Below are 18906 nucleotides of genomic sequence, written 5' to 3'. Positions count from 1 at the left end.
ATACATATTTATAAGTACATTAGCGACCCCCTTACGGCTTCGTCCGCTTAAAATATGCAATTATTTATTTACTTTCGTTGAATTAATTATTTTCGTATTCTATCGTATTATTAGTAATTAAGGACCATATCTATAGATAATGACATTAAATACTAAAGTTGCAGCTAATTCAGTAAAATTGTTATAGAAATTTAGTCAAACTAAATATTTTATATTGGATATAGTTTTTTTATTTATGAACCTATTGAATTAAAACAATCACTAAATGTTAAAAAAGTTTGCTATAACATAATAGTGAAAAGTGCATTTCAATTGGTTAAGCCGTTTCTTAAGTTAGCGTGCACAAACACACAGACGAACAGACAAACATTCTACTTAAAACCCTACACCAAAAGACATTTTATTTTCCATTAACAAAGCCTATTCATTTTAAGAACAAAAACTTAGAACACTTAAGATTTTAGGCCATGGTTTCCACTTAGGTATATTATATATCCATCTCTTTTCAACACAACTGAAATGTATGATCTATCTCTTTCTTATTGAAGTTTAGTGAAACATATCTAAAGATATTTACAAAAGTGACAATAAAGTTGTGTAGTTACAACGGGATATGTGTATATTTGTCTCTGTCACACATTTGTGTATGAGTATTTTTTATCTCTTTCTGTCAAGTTTAGTCAAACAAACAGGTGTTTGAAATTTTAACAGGTTGCAAAACTTTGGGGTTTCGTTGATATGCTTGTAAATTTTGATTTATCTTTTTTTATTCTTAACTCAAAATATTAAATGAAATTATAATTATTTAAGCTTAAACATATTTTTAATATATAATATTATTTCTAAAATATTATATTTAATATTATTTTGTGTGACTTTTGTGTTTCACATACGTGTCAGTGCAACATTTTAATATCTACTTACAATCAATATAAAAAAACTTATTTTAATATACTCTTATTTATAGGTATAGGGAGGATTAAAAAATTATATCTAGGAGTTTTCTCAAAAAATATTAATTAAAATATTAAAAGACATAAAAAATACTATAATAGTATTATGAATAATTAATTTAAAATTTATCATCGAGTTATTTTGATTTTTCTTTTAAAATTCAGCAGACAAAATTCTGGGTATAAATACTGAATGACAAATTACTTGGATAACGGCCCAACACTCATATTTATAAAATGAACGAAAGGTAGAAAATGGAGAGTATAAACACTAAATATCCTCTGCCTATCCTGGCATACGCAAGATATACAAAAATATAAACAAAATATCTATAGAACCCTTCGTAAATGTGTATCCGTTACGCATTGAACTGGCGCTAATAGCCTTGCGCTTGCATACAACGCATAATAAAAAAATACATTTTTCTTTGTATTCAAATTTTACTTTACTTTCTTTTACCGTTACATTATAATTAATTAATATTATGACAGTTTCATGATTAATTAATTAAGAAATAAAAAGCAATAAGCTATATATTTAGGTACAGGTTAAAAAACTAAAATTATTGGTATGTCAACTTTTCAAATGATCAATTTATACTAATTAGTATAAGTTATTTGGCAAAATTAAGTTAAGCAGAGTACATGAAACGAATTGGGGTGGAAATCGAACCGACAACATACTATCTTAGTATGAAACAACTAATATAATAACTATAATGTCAGTATTAAATGGCATCAAAAGTTTTGCATATTGATTATATGTCCTACTTTGATTGTAATAGACCCCCTTTCCGGTACTTTGTCCCTTGGTAGTTGGTACCTACTGTGAAAAAGACTATATTGACCTATTTTTTACTAAATTTAAATAGCATAACAATATTTTGTGGCCATGGTGGCTCAGTGGACTGATATGAGCATCAAACTATAAACGCATTCGATTTGGGTTCGATCAACATTCGGTAGAATTAATTATATTTTTTTCTTGCTATGGCAAGAGCAAGACCATAATATGCAATGTAGAATTCGCCGATTCAACACGTACCTACTGCCTCGAATTTCAGAAAGCGGAGAAGGAAGTGCCTAGTCACTAGACTAAATACATACGACCTGTATAGATGAAGCATGAATCTGAAAAAAAAATATTATATAAATTATCATTAGTAACGCAACATACAATTTTTAATTAAGCAAATATTATTAAAAGAACATAATCTTTCAAGCTGAAAAAATATTAAAATAATTACCATCTGTACTAAGACTACCGTGTAAATAAAAACTTAATAAATATAATAAATTTCTCACTGTAAGTATTATAATAAATTATTATGTAAATTAATTATTTCCTATATGTAATGAATATTCTCATCAATCTATGCTTATAATAAAATCGTAACGGATCGGTGTCTGTACACGGAAGATATATGAGAAAAACGTAACAAAACAAAAAACAATAATTTTTAAAATTGTGATCTGTTTGTCCGTGCTTTTGTTCACGCAAAGCTCTGAAACAGTTTAATCGATTTAATGCAAATTTCATTATTATTTTTTGGCAATGTTCCCTTAACATTTATTTCAATCGGTTCATAAATAAAAAAAATATACCATTTTAAAGAACGCTGTGCAAAAAAATTGCTACAAATAACTGTTTTATTTAATTAGGTGAAACTTCATTAAAAATATCTTTAGATATTGTTATATTGTTATATTGATAGATATTGTTTTTAAAATGATATTAATTAAATTAAGTAAATGAATAATTAATTATCTATGTAGTTCAAGCGAAGCCACGAGGGTATATCTAGTATAACATACGTCACAACTTCTATTAGATATATATTTAGTAAAAAGGCTATGTATTATATAAAAGTTTAGTTTGTAAAATAATCTGAGATCTAGTACAATGCAATATACGACAATTATTAATAAAATACAATATATAAAAAGAAAACCTGAGTTATATAATTTATAAGAGTTAAAACGTTAACTAGGTATGGCAATTTCTTCCTGCATTAGTCTTATAATCTTATAAACACTGATTACGTAACTTTTATAAACAAACACAATCAATTTTACACCCTATCTAAAACTAATTCAGAGTAGAATAAAGTGCAATGCTTTGTTAGGCAACAAATGGGTCAACGGGAATGTTTTGTGGGCGTCCATCTTGGATTTACGGTCGGATTAGCCAATAAGAGGCGAGAGCGCGCAGGGCGGCGCGTGCGCATGGCTAAATGCCAGATTTAACTAATTATTTCTCTTGTTACTTTAAATTTATATTGTATTATTAGGTTATAGTTTTTATGTGTAATACAATTGTTTTTACTTTGCTTTTACTGTTAATGTAAATAATACTAATAGTACAATATAATAATATTGTAATAGAAACAACAATTTAAAACTTCAAGAAAATAGTGATGCCATTATCCAAGGGTCACTAGGGTCTAGAATTAAAATAATTACGTACATAATAATTAATTTACAAATATCGTTGAGTTGCGCTCGACCTTCTACTTACCTTCAGTGCGTTGGTATTGTATTGTTTTAAAAAAAATAAAATCTGTATACAATTTAAATTTTTAACAATGCCCGTTGTACCTTTGACGACCTTTATATAATTTTACAGTTCCTACATTAAAAAAAACTATAATAATAATAATTTTTATTATTTGAATTTTACGACTACCCACCATTTTATTATTATATTAGCCCATTGGCGACAATAAGACAGCGTGCAACTTAAATACCACTTTCCCTCCATAACCTTAACAAGGCCGCGGAACAACAAACGCAATGTATTAACACTTTTATAACAAAATCGCCTGTCTAGATAAAAACCTTCGCAAACAAAATAATCTATGACAGCGCCGCGATGTGTTCACGAACCGTGATATTATAATATACATTACTTTGTATGTATTAATCTTGTATTATAAATTCCCTTTTGTACGAGCAGTGAATATTAGACAGAGCGTATAGCCCGTCGTGACGTCCGTCTCACTTATTAATGATAATGCGGTGTGGCAACGCCGCGCTCACCTGGCGGCGCTTACCTGCGCAGTGTCAACGAGGGGCAACGGCAACACGGCAGTCGATCCACCGATCCGGCGGGCGCGTACGTGTTTTCCGTAGGCACGTTCATATAACAATATTTACTTCTTACCTTTACTATATTTACTAGTGACACTGATAGAACATCCATCTTTATAACCGTCTGAAGCTAACATTTGATAATTCGCGAATAGAACGTTGAACCGTGTAATGTAAATCCAGATTTTCACTTGCGGAAACCGCTTACGTAGACTGTATAGCAATATAGCGGTAAAACGCCGCCCGCGCCACTGTCTACTTTAGTCTTGGACACTCGCTGACTGCTTCTCGAACCAGGACTTGGGCACCGTTAGTGTTGGTTAGCTTGGTGTTAACAGTACAGTGCAGTGAAGAGTGCATGGCGCCATGATTAGCGGGGGGTGGGTATGCGCGCTGCATGTCCGGACCGCGGGGCTCGGGGGCTCCGCGCTCGGCTCCGACGAGGAGGAGATCGTCTACCTCGCTTATGTGATCATCGATGTGCTCACCAACCAGGTAATATAAATATTTATTCCTGTACTTTGTAATTGTTAAATACTAACCTTATTCGGCAGTTCTACCACAAATACGCCTGTTAACAGATGTGGTATTAATTCAAAATGGATTATAACCTCTTGTGTTTGAACGGGTTAACCTGTTATTGTATATTTAGTGTTGACTTTAGTAAGTTTTTACTATTTGATTGTTATTATGGAAACGCAATAAAATGTTAAGTAGCTATCTCGGATTTCAAAAGTGATTTGCATAATATGTAAAACGTTAGCGATACATCTTTAAATGCGATGAAAAAGTGGAATGCTTATGTTATATTTAACATTTACTTTTGCCCATATGAAATTCATGAGGCAAATTTTATTATAGTTTCTTTTCTTGTTTCTATGACGTCATGTTGAAATAAGACCGTTTCTTCATTAAAATTATTAAATTTTGTTCGTACAGGTTATTAACGTTTCAAAAAGCTCGAATATACACATTTTTTTATTTGTTTAATTTTTTTGTAATATTTTTAGCGGTCGTAAATTGTGATAAAAAATGTTAAAAGGTACGAGGATATTTTAAATATTTGCAAGATTTTAGTTTAGTTTCAATTTTTAGGGCATGTAAGAAATTAATATAGATTCTTTAATCTATATTAATTTTAGAAATTTATAATATATTTTTATCTATATAAAACATTTTTTTTCTCTAACAAAGTCGAAGGCAGTATCTATTCAGACCCAGTGGCCAGTATCTTATTAAAGATATGATAAGTGAATCTGAAATTAAATGATAATTTAAAATTCTAAATAATACACGAAAATCATTGACTGTAAAGATATGAACAATTTCTGATTTCTGTTCACGTTTTTTGATTATGCTAAGTATAATAGTTGGGTATTTGTGTGTTTATTAACATTATAATAAGGAAATTTATTAAATTAAGTACCTAAGTGGGGTTATAATATGGACATTCAGTAAGAAATATTATTTTCATATACTTTGAAATATTCGTTTAGTGTAATAATAATTGCAGAATTTTATCTATGTTATACCGTGTACCTGTCTTTAGACGTAGTAATTTCTAATCTGTGGTATATCTACAAAAAAAGTTGGAGATCGGCTTAGCTGCGTAAAGTACTGCGCAAAATTCAGAAGAGTCGCAAAAATAAAATCAAATAATACAATATCATTTATAGAGAGCCAAGTGGCGCAAGGGCACTAAGTGTAACTGTAGACGCGACGGGTTGTAAGTTCGAATTCCACGCGAGGAAATTAAATATTTAATATTCTCTGGTGTCGAGATAAAACGCGACGTTTCTATATATTTTTTTAAATAAAACTGGAAATATTTGAATTTTATGACAAATAAATAATTTTATAACTATCCTTCAATTTTAATACTGTAATAACAATACTAGATAACGACCTAAACCATAAAGCAACAATTTTTTTTTCTTATATTTTTTTTATCACACGTTTTTTTCGTGTATGGGAATCGAACCAACGCACTTTGAAGTTTTACTCTAATATTAAGCTAATAAATACATGAAGACAAACAATTAAAGTTAATTTACCATTTCGGCAGTTTATGAGTTAATCATTAGACAAAATTATCGTAAGACTTCCAGCTAGCAGGTATTATGTATTTTGAAATCACAGATACTATAATATAATGTGAACAATTTATTTCACACCTAAGTAAGTAATGAGCTTATAAAATTACCAAATCTTCAGTAAAGTTAATTTACCTTTAATTTCTTAGAATTGGCCTACAAGTTTATATGAGTATAAGATGGTTATGAATTTTAATTTTATTCAGAATAAGTTTTTTTTATTATTGATGAGTTTCCAGCCTGGATAGACGAAGCAGCGGAAGCATGTGCCATTCGATACACGATCACGTTGTACAGTGCGGTCAACAAGTCGTGGCCCGAAGTTAGCTGTAGATTGCTGCGCAGATTTGATTTTAAGATTGTTCTTACTTTTAATTTTTTCTTCCTGAGTGAACAATGACTTGTGGCCGTACTGTAGGTGTAGTCATCTACGCTTTTATCGTAAGTTTCAGGCACTGTTTAGGGCTCCACCCCCGCAACGCCATGAGCATGGTGAATTTATGAAATGCTAAGAAGAAAGAGCGGCATTGAATTCGGAAATTGGGCGGAAAGTGGAGACACTCTGTTCGAAAGAATAGAAAATATCAATTTTGTTATTGTATTATTCTTCCGCCGCGGCGTCCGCTGAGCTCACGCGTTATCTACAGTCGTGCCGCTTATATTTATTAAACGGTGGAAAAAGTTATTTATCGGGAGTGAATTTGTTTACTATATCCAATTTATAGTGCGTAGTCTGTAATATTCATTATATATAGAAGAAATGTGAATATATTAAACTATCATATCGAAGATTCTATTTTTAACGTTCGTTCGTTAACGAGTTCAAGGTCAAGTGAAAGGTGTTTACTACAAACGCGTACGCGTAGTTATAAAGCAAATAAACGTGCTATTCGTTGCATTATGGAATGTAAATTGTGTTCTGATTTTTTAAAGATTGAGGACTCAATCAAATGCACGGCCTGTTTGGGATTTTTTCATTACTCCTGTGCCAGTTTAAAAGACATTGATTTTAAAAAAATGCTGCCTATGAACAAGGCCAAATGGAAATGTCCTGCCTGTAAGCCTACTAAGAAAGGCAGCACTAATATTAGTCCTGGATTGTCCGCTGCAGGTTCAAGCTGTATCGCCTTGGAGTCCACTCAACCTCAATTACAGTTACTGCAAGATAGTGGTTTGAAATCAATTATCACTTATTTTGATGACCGTTTCAATAACCTTCATGCCATTGTGGAATCATTTAAATGTTCCGTCACTGAGGAACTTCGAAATCTCTCTGAGGCTGTTAATACCTGGTCTTCAAAAATTGCTCATATTGAGTCCTCTGTCAATTGTCTAACGGAGCAGATGAACGATTTTGACCTACAACTGTCTAAATTAAATAACTATTGTACCGAAGTCGATGATTTGAAGCTAAAGATTAAAGAATTGTCGGAAAACTCCATTAGAAGTGACCAATGGGTTCGTCGTTCTAACATTCAAATTAACGGAGTGCCGTATAAGAAAGGCGAAAACTTAATCCAGATTGTTAAAACATTAGCATCTAAAAGCGGCTTTCCTATTAATGTTGATACGGATGTGGACTTTGTAACAAGAGTAGCAGTAAAGAATGATACTACTGACGGTAAACCCCGTCCAATTATTTTGAAAATGCAGTCGCGTTATAAAAAAGACGACTTTCTCTCATCAATACGCAAGCTGAAGGGACTACTTGCGTCTGACGTGGGCTTCACCGGCATAAATAATCCCATATATGTCAATGACCACCTATCTACATATAATAAGGCTTTACTGAATAATGCTAGGCGCAGAAGTAAGGAGAAAGGGTACATGTATTGCTGGGTCCGAAATTGTACTGTTATGGTCCGTAAAACACATAATTCTCCGGTTATCCATATCTCTTCTAATGACTGTTTAAAAAAAATCTCGTAAGAACTATAGTGATATTGATATACGATTATTGTGTTTGTGTTATTTTGTTAATTAGTTTTTATTTTATTTACAATTGTTGCTTTATGGAAGTGTTAAGGTGTCTCTATTTGGGCTATTATAATTATTTTCATCTTTATTCTTGCGTTTCGTTGGTTTACTGCAATTATACTCAGTCAATTAATGTGATATGTCCTTTATTATTTTTATTGCTATATTCAAATTTAAACATAATTATTATACCTTTGTTTTTATATAATTATTTTTCACATTATTATGGCTCTTAATATATTCTATCAAAATGTCAGGGGACTTCGTACTAAAACTGAACAATTTTATCATAGCTTGCTAAACAATAATTATGACGTAGTCTGTTTAACGGAGTCGTGGCTGTTAGACGGAATTTGTGATAAGGAACTCTTTGACCCCCGTTATATTGTATACCGAAATGATCGGGACTACACACGCTTAGGAGTAAAGAGAGGAGGTGGTACTCTCATTGCTATCCGGCAAGGAGCCGCATTTATTGATATTCAACACCCCGGCGCGCCCCCTCAATTACCTGATGCTGATATAACGAGCCTTAGTTTGATTCTTGGGCAAGGCTCATATCGTAAAAAGTTCCACCTATTTTGCTGTTATTTCCCCCAAAATCCGAAACAACGCGACTCTGAAGCGATTTTCTTTGAACACATGTCGGACCTTTATTTTAATAACCGCAGCGATAACTTTATTATATTAGGTGACTTCAATATTAGCGAAGCAAGGTGGTTGTTACAGTCTGATGAGCACCTCGCTATTCAGAATCCCTCTGACAATAACCTAATCTTACAATTGTTCGCATTCATGTCAATCACCGGATGGAGACAATACAATTCCATTTTTAATAAGTATAATAGGCTATTGGATCTCATTTTATCCAATTCCGCTTGTGTTGTTGCGAGGACTGACCCATTATCACTACCTGAAGATGGCCATCATCCAACTCTTTTAATAAGTGTGGAGGAAGGTGTCCCTCACAAATTATTGAGAGAGCCTCCACGCATTGTACATCGTTTCCATGATGCCGACTATGAGGCCATTAACTCTGAATTAAATAAAATTAATTGGGTCCAACAACTCTCTTCTCACAATGTCTCGGACGCAGTTGATAGATTTTACCTTTTAATAAATAATGTTGTTGACAAATTAGTTCCAACTAAAACTGTATACAGCAATAACAAATTTCCAGCTTGGTACTCTAGACGTTTAATAAAACTAGTAAATAAAAAACTTAAATTGCATAGGAAATGGAAGATTTACGGCAGAAGTAGTGACTATAAAATATTTTCTGATCTACGGCATGAGACAAAACATATGGAGTTGGAATGCTATGTTCGGTTTATTGATAAAGCTGAAAGCAATATTCGTTACAGTTCAAAACAATTTTGGTCCTTTGTCAAGTCAAAACGAGTGAATGATTGTATTCCTGACAGCATAGTTTTTAACGATCAAATCTCCTCTGATGGCCAGGCTATTGCCAACACTTTCAACTCTTACTTCCAATCTGTGTTTGAAGTTAATACAAGAATTGTAGTTGGGGAAACTAATTGTGCTTCGGAGAATAATCTTTCTATAAATAATGTCAGTATTACTCGTGAGATCATAAAAAAGTATCTTTTGAAACTTGACCTTTCTAAAGGTTCTGGGCCTGATAAATTACATCCTATATTTTTAAAATGTTGCAGTTCTGAAATCTCTGTTCCATTACACATATTGTTTTCAAAATCTTTACAATCGGGGTCTTTGCCTCATATTTGGAAAAGGTCTATTATTGTCCCAGTCTATAAAAGTGGTGATAAGCAAAATGTTAAAAATTATCGTGGAATATCAAAACTTTCTGTTATTCCCAAATTATTAGAAAAAATTATTTACGATAATCTATTTCCTCTTATACGTCCTCAACTAATCCCGCAACAACATGGTTTTATAAACAAACGCTCCACAGAAACTAACCTCTGTGAGTTTCTAGTTGAAGTCCTCTACGCTATGAATAGTGGGTATCAAGTCGATGTTATCTATACTGACTTTTCGAAAGCATTCGACAAAATTTCACATTCTTTGTTAATTGACAAAATTAAACAAGCTGGTATACATGGTGATCTTCTAAGATGGCTTGAGTCTTATCTCCGAGATAGAACTCAAGCTGTTGCTGTGAGGGGCTTTACTTCTAGTTTTGTGCCTATTACTTCTGGTGTACCACAGGGTTCCCATCTTGGACCTCTTCTTTTTAACATTTTTATCAATGATATTATACAATCTTTTGAACATTCTAAGATACTTCTTTATGCCGATGATGCAAAAATTTTCAAAATTATAAGAGATCAAGAGGATTGCACTAAACTGCAGGAGGATCTAGTCAATTTTGATAAATACTGCGCGTCTAATCAATTATCTCTAAATCTTGACAAATGTTGTGTAATTAGTTTTTGTAGAAAGAAATCTCCCATTCTATTTGATTATCTGATTCGCAACAGGAAAATAAAAAGAGTCTCCATTGTTAAGGACCTTGGTGTATTATTGGACGCCGGTCTTTTATTCGACAAACATATTGCGAATATTATAGGAAAAGCATATAAAATGCTCGGTTTTATATTTAGACAGGGGAGTGATTTTAAGAACATACATACATTTAAGCTTTTGTATAATTCATATGTTAGACCTTACTTAGAGTATGCCTCGCCAGTCTGGAACCCACAGTATGATAAATATGTATTTGCAATTGAAAGTGTCCAAAATAAATTTATACGGCGATTACTTTACAAATTTAAATTAGATAACTATCATAACCTAAATATACTATCATTAAAAAAACGAAGAGGATATAGAGATCAAATTTTTTTGTATAAATTGTTACACAATCTTATAGATTCCAATTATCTGCTAAGTAATATTCACATAAAATGTCCAACTTTTAGTGCCAGATCTAGGGACACCTTTTACATTTCTGCTCGAAAAACCAATTATGCCCAAAATTGTTTTATACTAAGATCTTGTAGGGCATACAATAATTGCTTTAGTGATATTGACATTTTTCATAGTAGTTTGATGCAGTTTTCATGTAAGATCATTGACAAAATTCAAAATTCTGTAAATCCTAACCTAATGTAAACCTTAACCTTTCATTCGTAAAAATCTTTGTTTTTTTTTTTTTTTTTTCTCTTTAGACAGTAAATTTAATTTTTAATTGTTAATTAGCAACATATTCACTCCATGTTTTATGTATAAGTGGAAACTTTATTGGCAGTTGGAATATGGATATGTATTATACTAAAAAGTACTGTAAAATGCTGTTTGTTTCCCAACTTAAAATAAATAAATAAATAAAATAAATAAATAAATTATTATATTTTATCGTTTCGGATATCGTTGAAGCGGACATCAGGGGATCGATCTACAATCGCACAAATTTCTCATGTCGTTATAATGTTACAAGTATATTTTTATATTTACTTCAGAGAGAACCAAGTGTTTAAACATTCCGTTTAATCATCAGTCAGTGCTATTGTGCTTGTATTTCTCTTTTTGTATTTTCTCTCTTCGTATTCATATCTACTAGTATAGTACGTACCTACTGCTTAGTTCAATTAGATATTTTTGAATATTTATTTATTTATTATAAGTTCTATTTAAATTTATAAGCCCTCTCTAGTGTACATAGTTAAAAAGATATTCTTAGCGTTCAAGATTCTAGTATAAATAGGCGTTCGGTCAGTGAAGGTCAGAAAGGTCTTAAGGAAACAATAGTATAAATCGTATTTCTCAAGATTACTCAAAGTGATGATTACTAATTACAGTATAAGTTTATAATTAACTAATTTACCGTGCATTGTATTTAATTCAGTTTATGTACGATAATTTTAAATAAAAATATTAAACATACATGTTATGAATTGTTTCAAATATGCATTATAGAAAAATATTTAAAAAGCTTCAATATAAGAACGTGAGACTTAGATGGTACTAATGTACAAATTTGAATTTGGAAGCATAGGCCATTTATAATTCAAAAATTTTTTGTCTACTCAAACAAAAAAAAACCACAATTTTTTAATAAAACGACGAGAATATTTTTAAAGATTAAACATTAATGAATAGTTTATACCTATTTAATTTAAATATTAATACTAACTTTTTAATGTACTTATAAATAATAAATAAATATCTTAACAATAACACCAATACTAAGTAAATCAAGTTTCGGCTGTTGATATAATAACACCAACTATAAAAAAGTAACATTTTAATAATTGTCACTTTCAACGTGTTGAAATCGTTTTTAATTTAAATCTTTACGTAATATAAAATAATAAAAGTATAATTTGATACTTTTTTATTTTATATTATAATGAAATATAACTCTATTGTAATAAACGTATTATAATCCTTTTTAATAGTTAAACGTGTAGACGATACTTACGTAAATACTTTTATAGTAAAATATATATTTGTTTTTATTTTATATGTTTATAATAGCATAAGGAAAAATGATAAAAATAACAGAAAATTATATTTTTACCTTCTTATAAATAAACATGCTCAGTAATTACGATGTGCATTAATCGTCGCTAATGATGCAACTAAAGATGTCGACAGTCATTAATATGGCATTACCAAAATGTATACTAATATGCTTATAATACTAATATCACTATGAAATTTTATAATTTAAAAAAAATCAGCCACACTAGATTCTGATTTCACATAAATCATAATGTTATACTTTTTAAATATATAATTTTAATTATATACAAAGATATTTAGTTGAATATTTTTTCATTTCTTCGCTCTGTCGTGTCAAGGCAAAGCGCAGCGTTGGCTTCCACCATTTAACATGCAATCCCTCCAGAACTCTGCAGAAAGTTGGGAACGGAGTACCTTAACACTAGGTTCCTTCTGCCTACCCTGCTGTGTGCGGGGTACAGCGCGAAGCTGTATGATTATGATTTATTTTATTTCATTTACACAAAAACAATACACTTCTATCTTTATATAACTTAAGTGTAGTTACAAAAGTAAATATTTGCGGGAGTTGCAACAAGTGCGAGATAGATCACGCCTGGCGACGATAGCGGCTTGTTTGCGGACAAATAATGATTTGTAAATACATTTTACTTTACGATAGTCGTGTTTCAAAGATGTTTTATTTAAATATCTTATTAATATAATATAATTAATACTAATAATAGTATATGTGAATGTGAAATTTGTTTTTGTAATATTATCTCTATTTTTTTTAATATTTATAATAAAATTGTAACTGATTGCTGTTTGAACATGAAATTAAATACCTGTTGTAAAATAGCTACAAACTGCCTGTTTCCTGCCGAATTCTCTAGGTATTGTCTGTTGAGTGGCGGAACTCAACGCCGAGCTTTGGCTCGTCACTAGAGCGAAGAAATGAAAATATTAATTATTTCATTTCTTTAAATGAAATCGAACCCACAAACTGTCACGTTGACAGTCACACGTTCTGCCCCTACGCCCCGACTGCCCTCAAATAGAATAAAAATAAACATAATAATGTTATAATTTAAAACATACATAAAATTGTGAACTATAAATATGTACATTATGTTTGTTTCCTCTTCTTGCAAAAATATGATATTTTAGAATATTTTGAAATACAAGATATTTTACTTCTACAAATTCTAAATGTCCAACTTATATAATGCTTATTAAAAATGCACGTGATCTCGTCGAAGTGAACATTAAGGCAAAGACAACTCAATATTTATATTAAAAATTTTAAAAATAATATTTTTTGTAAGTAAAAAGCGCTTTTTGTAGTCGAAGTAGGCGCTATAAATGTTCTGTTCTGAAATTTTAATATTTTTAAAGTTTGTAAAATATTTTTTTCGTCAATATTATTTTCTGTCACATGTTTGCACGTAAATGGTATCCTATAAGCAACACTTAATGTTGCTCGTTCAAATAAAATTACAGACGACGACAGTCAACGACGCATCGTTTTATTTAATTTTTCATATTTTTATTGGCACATTTATATTACCTAGGGACTTATTTATTAAAAAACATGAATAAAAAAGTTTTAGTCTTTAACCTAAATTTAAGGTACAAATATAAATGGCGATTTGTATTCACATCTATATACAAACATTGCGATTTTATAATACGCATATTACTAAACATAATAAAGCTTTGGTAACACGAACTATATTTATGAATCGTGACTATTATAAAAAAATTCTACCCAATGATGTAACAATACGGTGCCGATACGTCTATAAACTAGTTATTTTTTATGTAAGTATACCATATATCATCTTTCACAGAAAAGAGTTACTTAGTATCTCCAGTATGCATTCAGTGCAGGTGCTCATCGTGCTGCAGAGTGAGGAGCTCGGAGCAGTGGCTGGGAGTTGCATCCAAGTGAAGGTTTGAGGGGCCCAAGCTCCTCTTACAACCTTAAATATTAAAATGATCCCAGTAACGCTGCCTTTAAGATATGTTCTAGATATGAACCGGCGATAGTTCTAAAGCAACCGAGATGTTTTAATAGACTATAATGAGGTTTCACTCGCAACTACATCTACAACATACTAATTAAAATCTAAGCCTATTCCTGATCAGTTGGTAAAATAATTAAATATATATATTAATCAAATAAAATTAACCTGTCAAAATCTACGAAATTTCATTTTGACACTTAACGAAATATAATTTAGAACAGAAGAATTTAATCTGTGAATTGATTGTCATTTGTCACTAACTGGTTATTGCGTTAAACAATATTTTACATAACTACTTATTATAGCGTTATGCAATAATAAATATTGATATATTTACATTGGAATTAGGAAATGATTTTATTTTACTTGACCTCAAATTATGATACTACAAACCCATATGTAGGTATGTTAATTTTATTTTTTTTATCATGTATAATTATTTTATTAAAAAAATTACCCAAACTATATAAAAACATAATGCTCCTATAGTCTTAAAATTACAAATTAATTTTAAAAAAGTAGAAAAATCGCTTAAAATTATCCACTTTATCTTCCCTGGGTAGAAAATAAACCAAACACGACACAATGTTTAGTAAATAACGTCCTACGTATAATACATGTAGAAGATTTACCAAAAAAATATAATTAATGAAATTAAGTCTTGAAATAATTATACAAACATCATAGGTTTCATAAAAGCTAACTTCACAGTTAGTGCAATTTTACTTTATTGTAGTAATAAAAATGTAAATGTATGTAACGCAGTAACTAAGACATGTAACGTTATTGAGGCTCGTTACAATATATTTATTAGGTACTTTAGGTAGTGAAAAGAAGGCACAGTTTGCCATTTTTGTGAGATGCAGTTTATATTTTTTTTATTGTATAAGTAACTTGTATGCTTTTTTCAACTCATATTGTGGGCTGAAAAATTGACGTTTTTAAAAATATTAATAAAAAAATATATCAAAAAAGTCATTAACAATAATTTTTCTACATTCTGAGTAAAAAGCCACTGGATTAGTGTCTAGCTTCTCTGCTCTGCCAAGGTTGATCGCGGTGTTGAGTTCCACTACTTGATACATAAGAGTGTCTGGACACTAAAAGCTGTAAAAATATATATGTATATAACATACATAGTTTTCAAATGAAAACCATTGCAACTTAGATAGTGTAATATTTCGTTACTAGAGGATTTAATAGAAAATTTTATAATCAATAAATAAAAAAAAAAAAAAGTACCTACCTACAATTTATTAACGCATTTCATGCACGTGTCCACCTTTTAGTTGACACCACTATATAATTTATTATTGCTGTTTCTAACTATAAACTGTTTAATTGACCACAACTATGTATCATAGGTCGACTACCAAGTGCTTCATAATTGGTGAACTCGTGTAAAAGGATAGTCTGGTGAAAAGATTGCATCAAACCATATTCTAAAAGCCTTGCAGCTAAATTCTCATTTGGTCGGTTTAGCAAAGCTTTTTAGTACCTCGTTGGCCGAGGACGGAGGAGGAAGAGCGAGTGCCGTGTATTTGATAGTCGAGGCCTTGATGGCCGAGGTCAACGCGAGGCTCGGTTGTTCGATTCCCAATTTCCGTATAATTTTTGAGACATTGTGCTCGAGTAGTGGAACTCAACCCCGTCTTTTGACTTGGTCGAGGAGAAGAATATAACGAATTAACCTCATAGCAACAATTAAAAAGATTCTAAAGTCGTTCCTACCAGCTACTTTCACTCATTTAATACATACATTTATTATTCTGGCCACGGAATATTACCAATTTACATACGAGCTTAGGAATTTCGTCAAATAAAATAGTATATGACCGTTTCGTAACATCATTTTTCTACATGACTATGACATTTTTATGTAATTATTCCTTGAGAAGTGACAGGTATCTCTTAATTTATTTTTTACTTTTTAAACTATAAAGCTAATATAATTTGATGGAATTTGAAAGTTAACAAAAATCATTTAACTATAGGCATCTATATATACTTTAGCTGTTTAAGTTAATTGTGTTTTGTTAACTTTAAATTAAATATCTGACACATATTGAGGGGACCAAGTGGTACATTTGGTGCCTAAAATGTATAAAAGTATGCAAAAATTATTATTTATAATATATCTCTTACTAATAAATAATAGTTTTTCGATGCCAATTGACGCTATTGTCGGAGGTGTGTCCCATTCAAGGAATTAATAATTTCCATTTTCCAGCACGTGCGCGATATAGCTCACTACTTAACAAAACAAAAACAAAAAGAGGAGTGTCCTACCACTATGTATTAAGTAAGATACACTCTACTGTCTTTAAATCTTATGAAATAAAATTAAGTCCAAACACCTGTTTGCCTGGAGCTAGAGGCAGAATCTTTAAACGTATTGAATGAGTCTATATTTATTTATAATACAATTATTAATTCAACACACGATCCGCTCGTTCGGTCGTTGTACAAACGCCTACGCTAGAATTCCAAATGCTGGGAAAAGTTTAGTGTTAATGATCTGTCATATACTGTACGTGATCAAAGACTGGTAGTGGTGGACTCATTTTATACTAGTTTATGAATCTGACTCTGCTTATTTTGTTATATAGAGACCATGAAATAACATGTGTACACTCCTTTATATAGTTACTAGCTTTTACTCGTGGCTTTGTTCCCATTGCTTTCTTAAGTGCCTAAAGAAACTCTGACCGGTAGATACATCGGAATCTGAAAAACGGAACCTTAAAGTAAGATAGCCTACAGCATTCTTCGATAAAGGGTCTATCCAATACAAAAAGAGTTTTTTAAACCACATACCAGTAGTCCCGAGATTATCGTGTTCAACCAAACATACTCTTTAGCCTCATAATACTGATATAGATGAATTCGTAATGAAAATAGAAACATTGCGTGTCACATTGTAAACACTTCATTTGGTTTACAAATATCAGCGAAAATAAAAAAATATTTAATTGAAAAAACCTCGAATGAGAATCGAACCCGTAACTATAGTTATAGTGTATAGCTTAACTAGACAATCATAACTAACAACAAAGAATAAATTTTAATAAAGGAATTTAGAGTATTTGTTTTAACTATTAGAATTAGTTAATTAACAACATAAATTTTAATAGTAGGTATGTATCATAATATGTTAATTTTAAATCGTTTCTAAATGTCAGTGCCACTACAGTTACATGGAACACATAAAACAAATAAATAATCATACTCGATACACGAGGTCAGCCATGTCTAAGGAATACAAAAGAAATATGACATAATTTCTTAATAAAAGTTACAGTACAAATACTGTCTTTACTTCTAACTGAGCTAAGTTACTATAAAGTTACCGTAAAAAGTAGATAACCTAGTGTTATGACACTCCGCCCCTACTTATCGTCTAATTTTCGTCAAAGTTCCGCTTTGCCTTGTTTAGTTGTTACCAGAGCGAAGAAATCAAAATATTAATAAATATTAATTCATTCCCCGAGTGGTAATCGAACCCACGACCGTCCCGTTTATAGTCAACACGCTTATGCCACGGCGCCACGAGTCAACGGCCGAAACCGGTCTATAAATATACTATTTCCAAATAAGAATGTTTAGTCGTTAATAAATTGATTATTTCGTAAGTAAATATAACGTAAAGTTAATATAACATGGTAGTAAGAAGTTGCAGTTATATCCATATAAAAGAAGTTTTTGATACTTCTTTCACATAATTATGACATTTGACGTCTCTTAAAAACTGAGGAGAAAAATATATTTTAATATTTAAATAATTAATTAATACGAACTGGTGAAACAATAGCTTTAAATGTTGTTTCTCTTTTCAGGTGAGTTTGTGATAGATTAAGGTTAAAGAATATTTGTAAAAGTGTGAACATTTATTTACGTAATAAATCTCTTTTCAGAGCAACTCAATTCTAGTTATAGTTTTACTGTTCACCCTAATATCCAAGGATAATAATAAAACACATTATGTCCATAGTAAATATTTACTTCACCAACAATTAATCAAGAATGATTGCTGATTGCCTTCAAATGTGTTATAAGAACTACCAAAATTGACTTAAATTAAAGGCTCAGTTTTATAAAATATTTTAATTAAATTACAGTTTTTTTTTTTATAATTTACAATCGTACTCAGGGTTATTTATTATCTTTTAATTGATATTACTTAAGTACCGATATAAATATACATGTAAATAATTTAGGTAACATTATGAAATATTTAATATTTTCATTCCCTGCCTGGTAATGAGATGAGATACGCAATGCCTTCACAATTTGACGGAAAGTATGAAGCAGAGGGAAGGAGAGGCTCTTAAT

At 30.8% G+C, this 18906-nt stretch overlaps 2 protein-coding genes across 3 annotated transcripts in view; both read left to right on the top strand.

Annotated features, from left to right (window-relative positions):
* Positions 1–4026: 4026 nt before the first annotated feature.
* fus (epithelial splicing regulatory protein fusilli) overlaps positions 4027–18906 on the top strand; it is a 91457-nt gene continuing 76577 nt past the window's right edge. For both annotated transcript variants that reach the window (XM_085193945.1, XM_085193944.1), the window contains exon 1: positions 4027–4538. In XM_085193945.1, the coding sequence (XP_085050071.1) occupies positions 4410–4538 (129 nt within the window). In that variant the 5' untranslated portion in view covers positions 4027–4409. The remainder of the gene's footprint in view (positions 4539–18906) is intronic.
* On the top strand, positions 6876–8201 carry LOC146533455 (uncharacterized). Its single transcript, XM_085194368.1, has one exon. The coding sequence runs from the start codon at positions 7037–7039 to the stop codon at positions 8063–8065; it is 1029 nt and encodes a 342-aa protein (XP_085050494.1). The 5' UTR covers positions 6876–7036; the 3' UTR covers positions 8066–8201.

This window comes from Heliconius melpomene, chromosome 12 (assembly GCF_056956725.1).
Source record: "Heliconius melpomene rosina isolate 202511_hmr_F chromosome 12, ASM5695672v1, whole genome shotgun sequence".
Lineage (NCBI taxonomy): Eukaryota > Metazoa > Arthropoda > Insecta > Lepidoptera > Nymphalidae > Heliconius > Heliconius melpomene.
The sequence above is the reverse complement of the archived record's forward strand: the minus strand, read 5'-3'. Positions and strand labels throughout refer to the sequence as shown.

Excerpts from the sequence above, each read along its gene's own strand:
- LOC146533455 (XM_085194368.1), top strand. The coding sequence starts at position 7,037 with ATGGAATGTAAATTGTGTTCTGATTTTTTAAAGATTGAGGACTCAATC.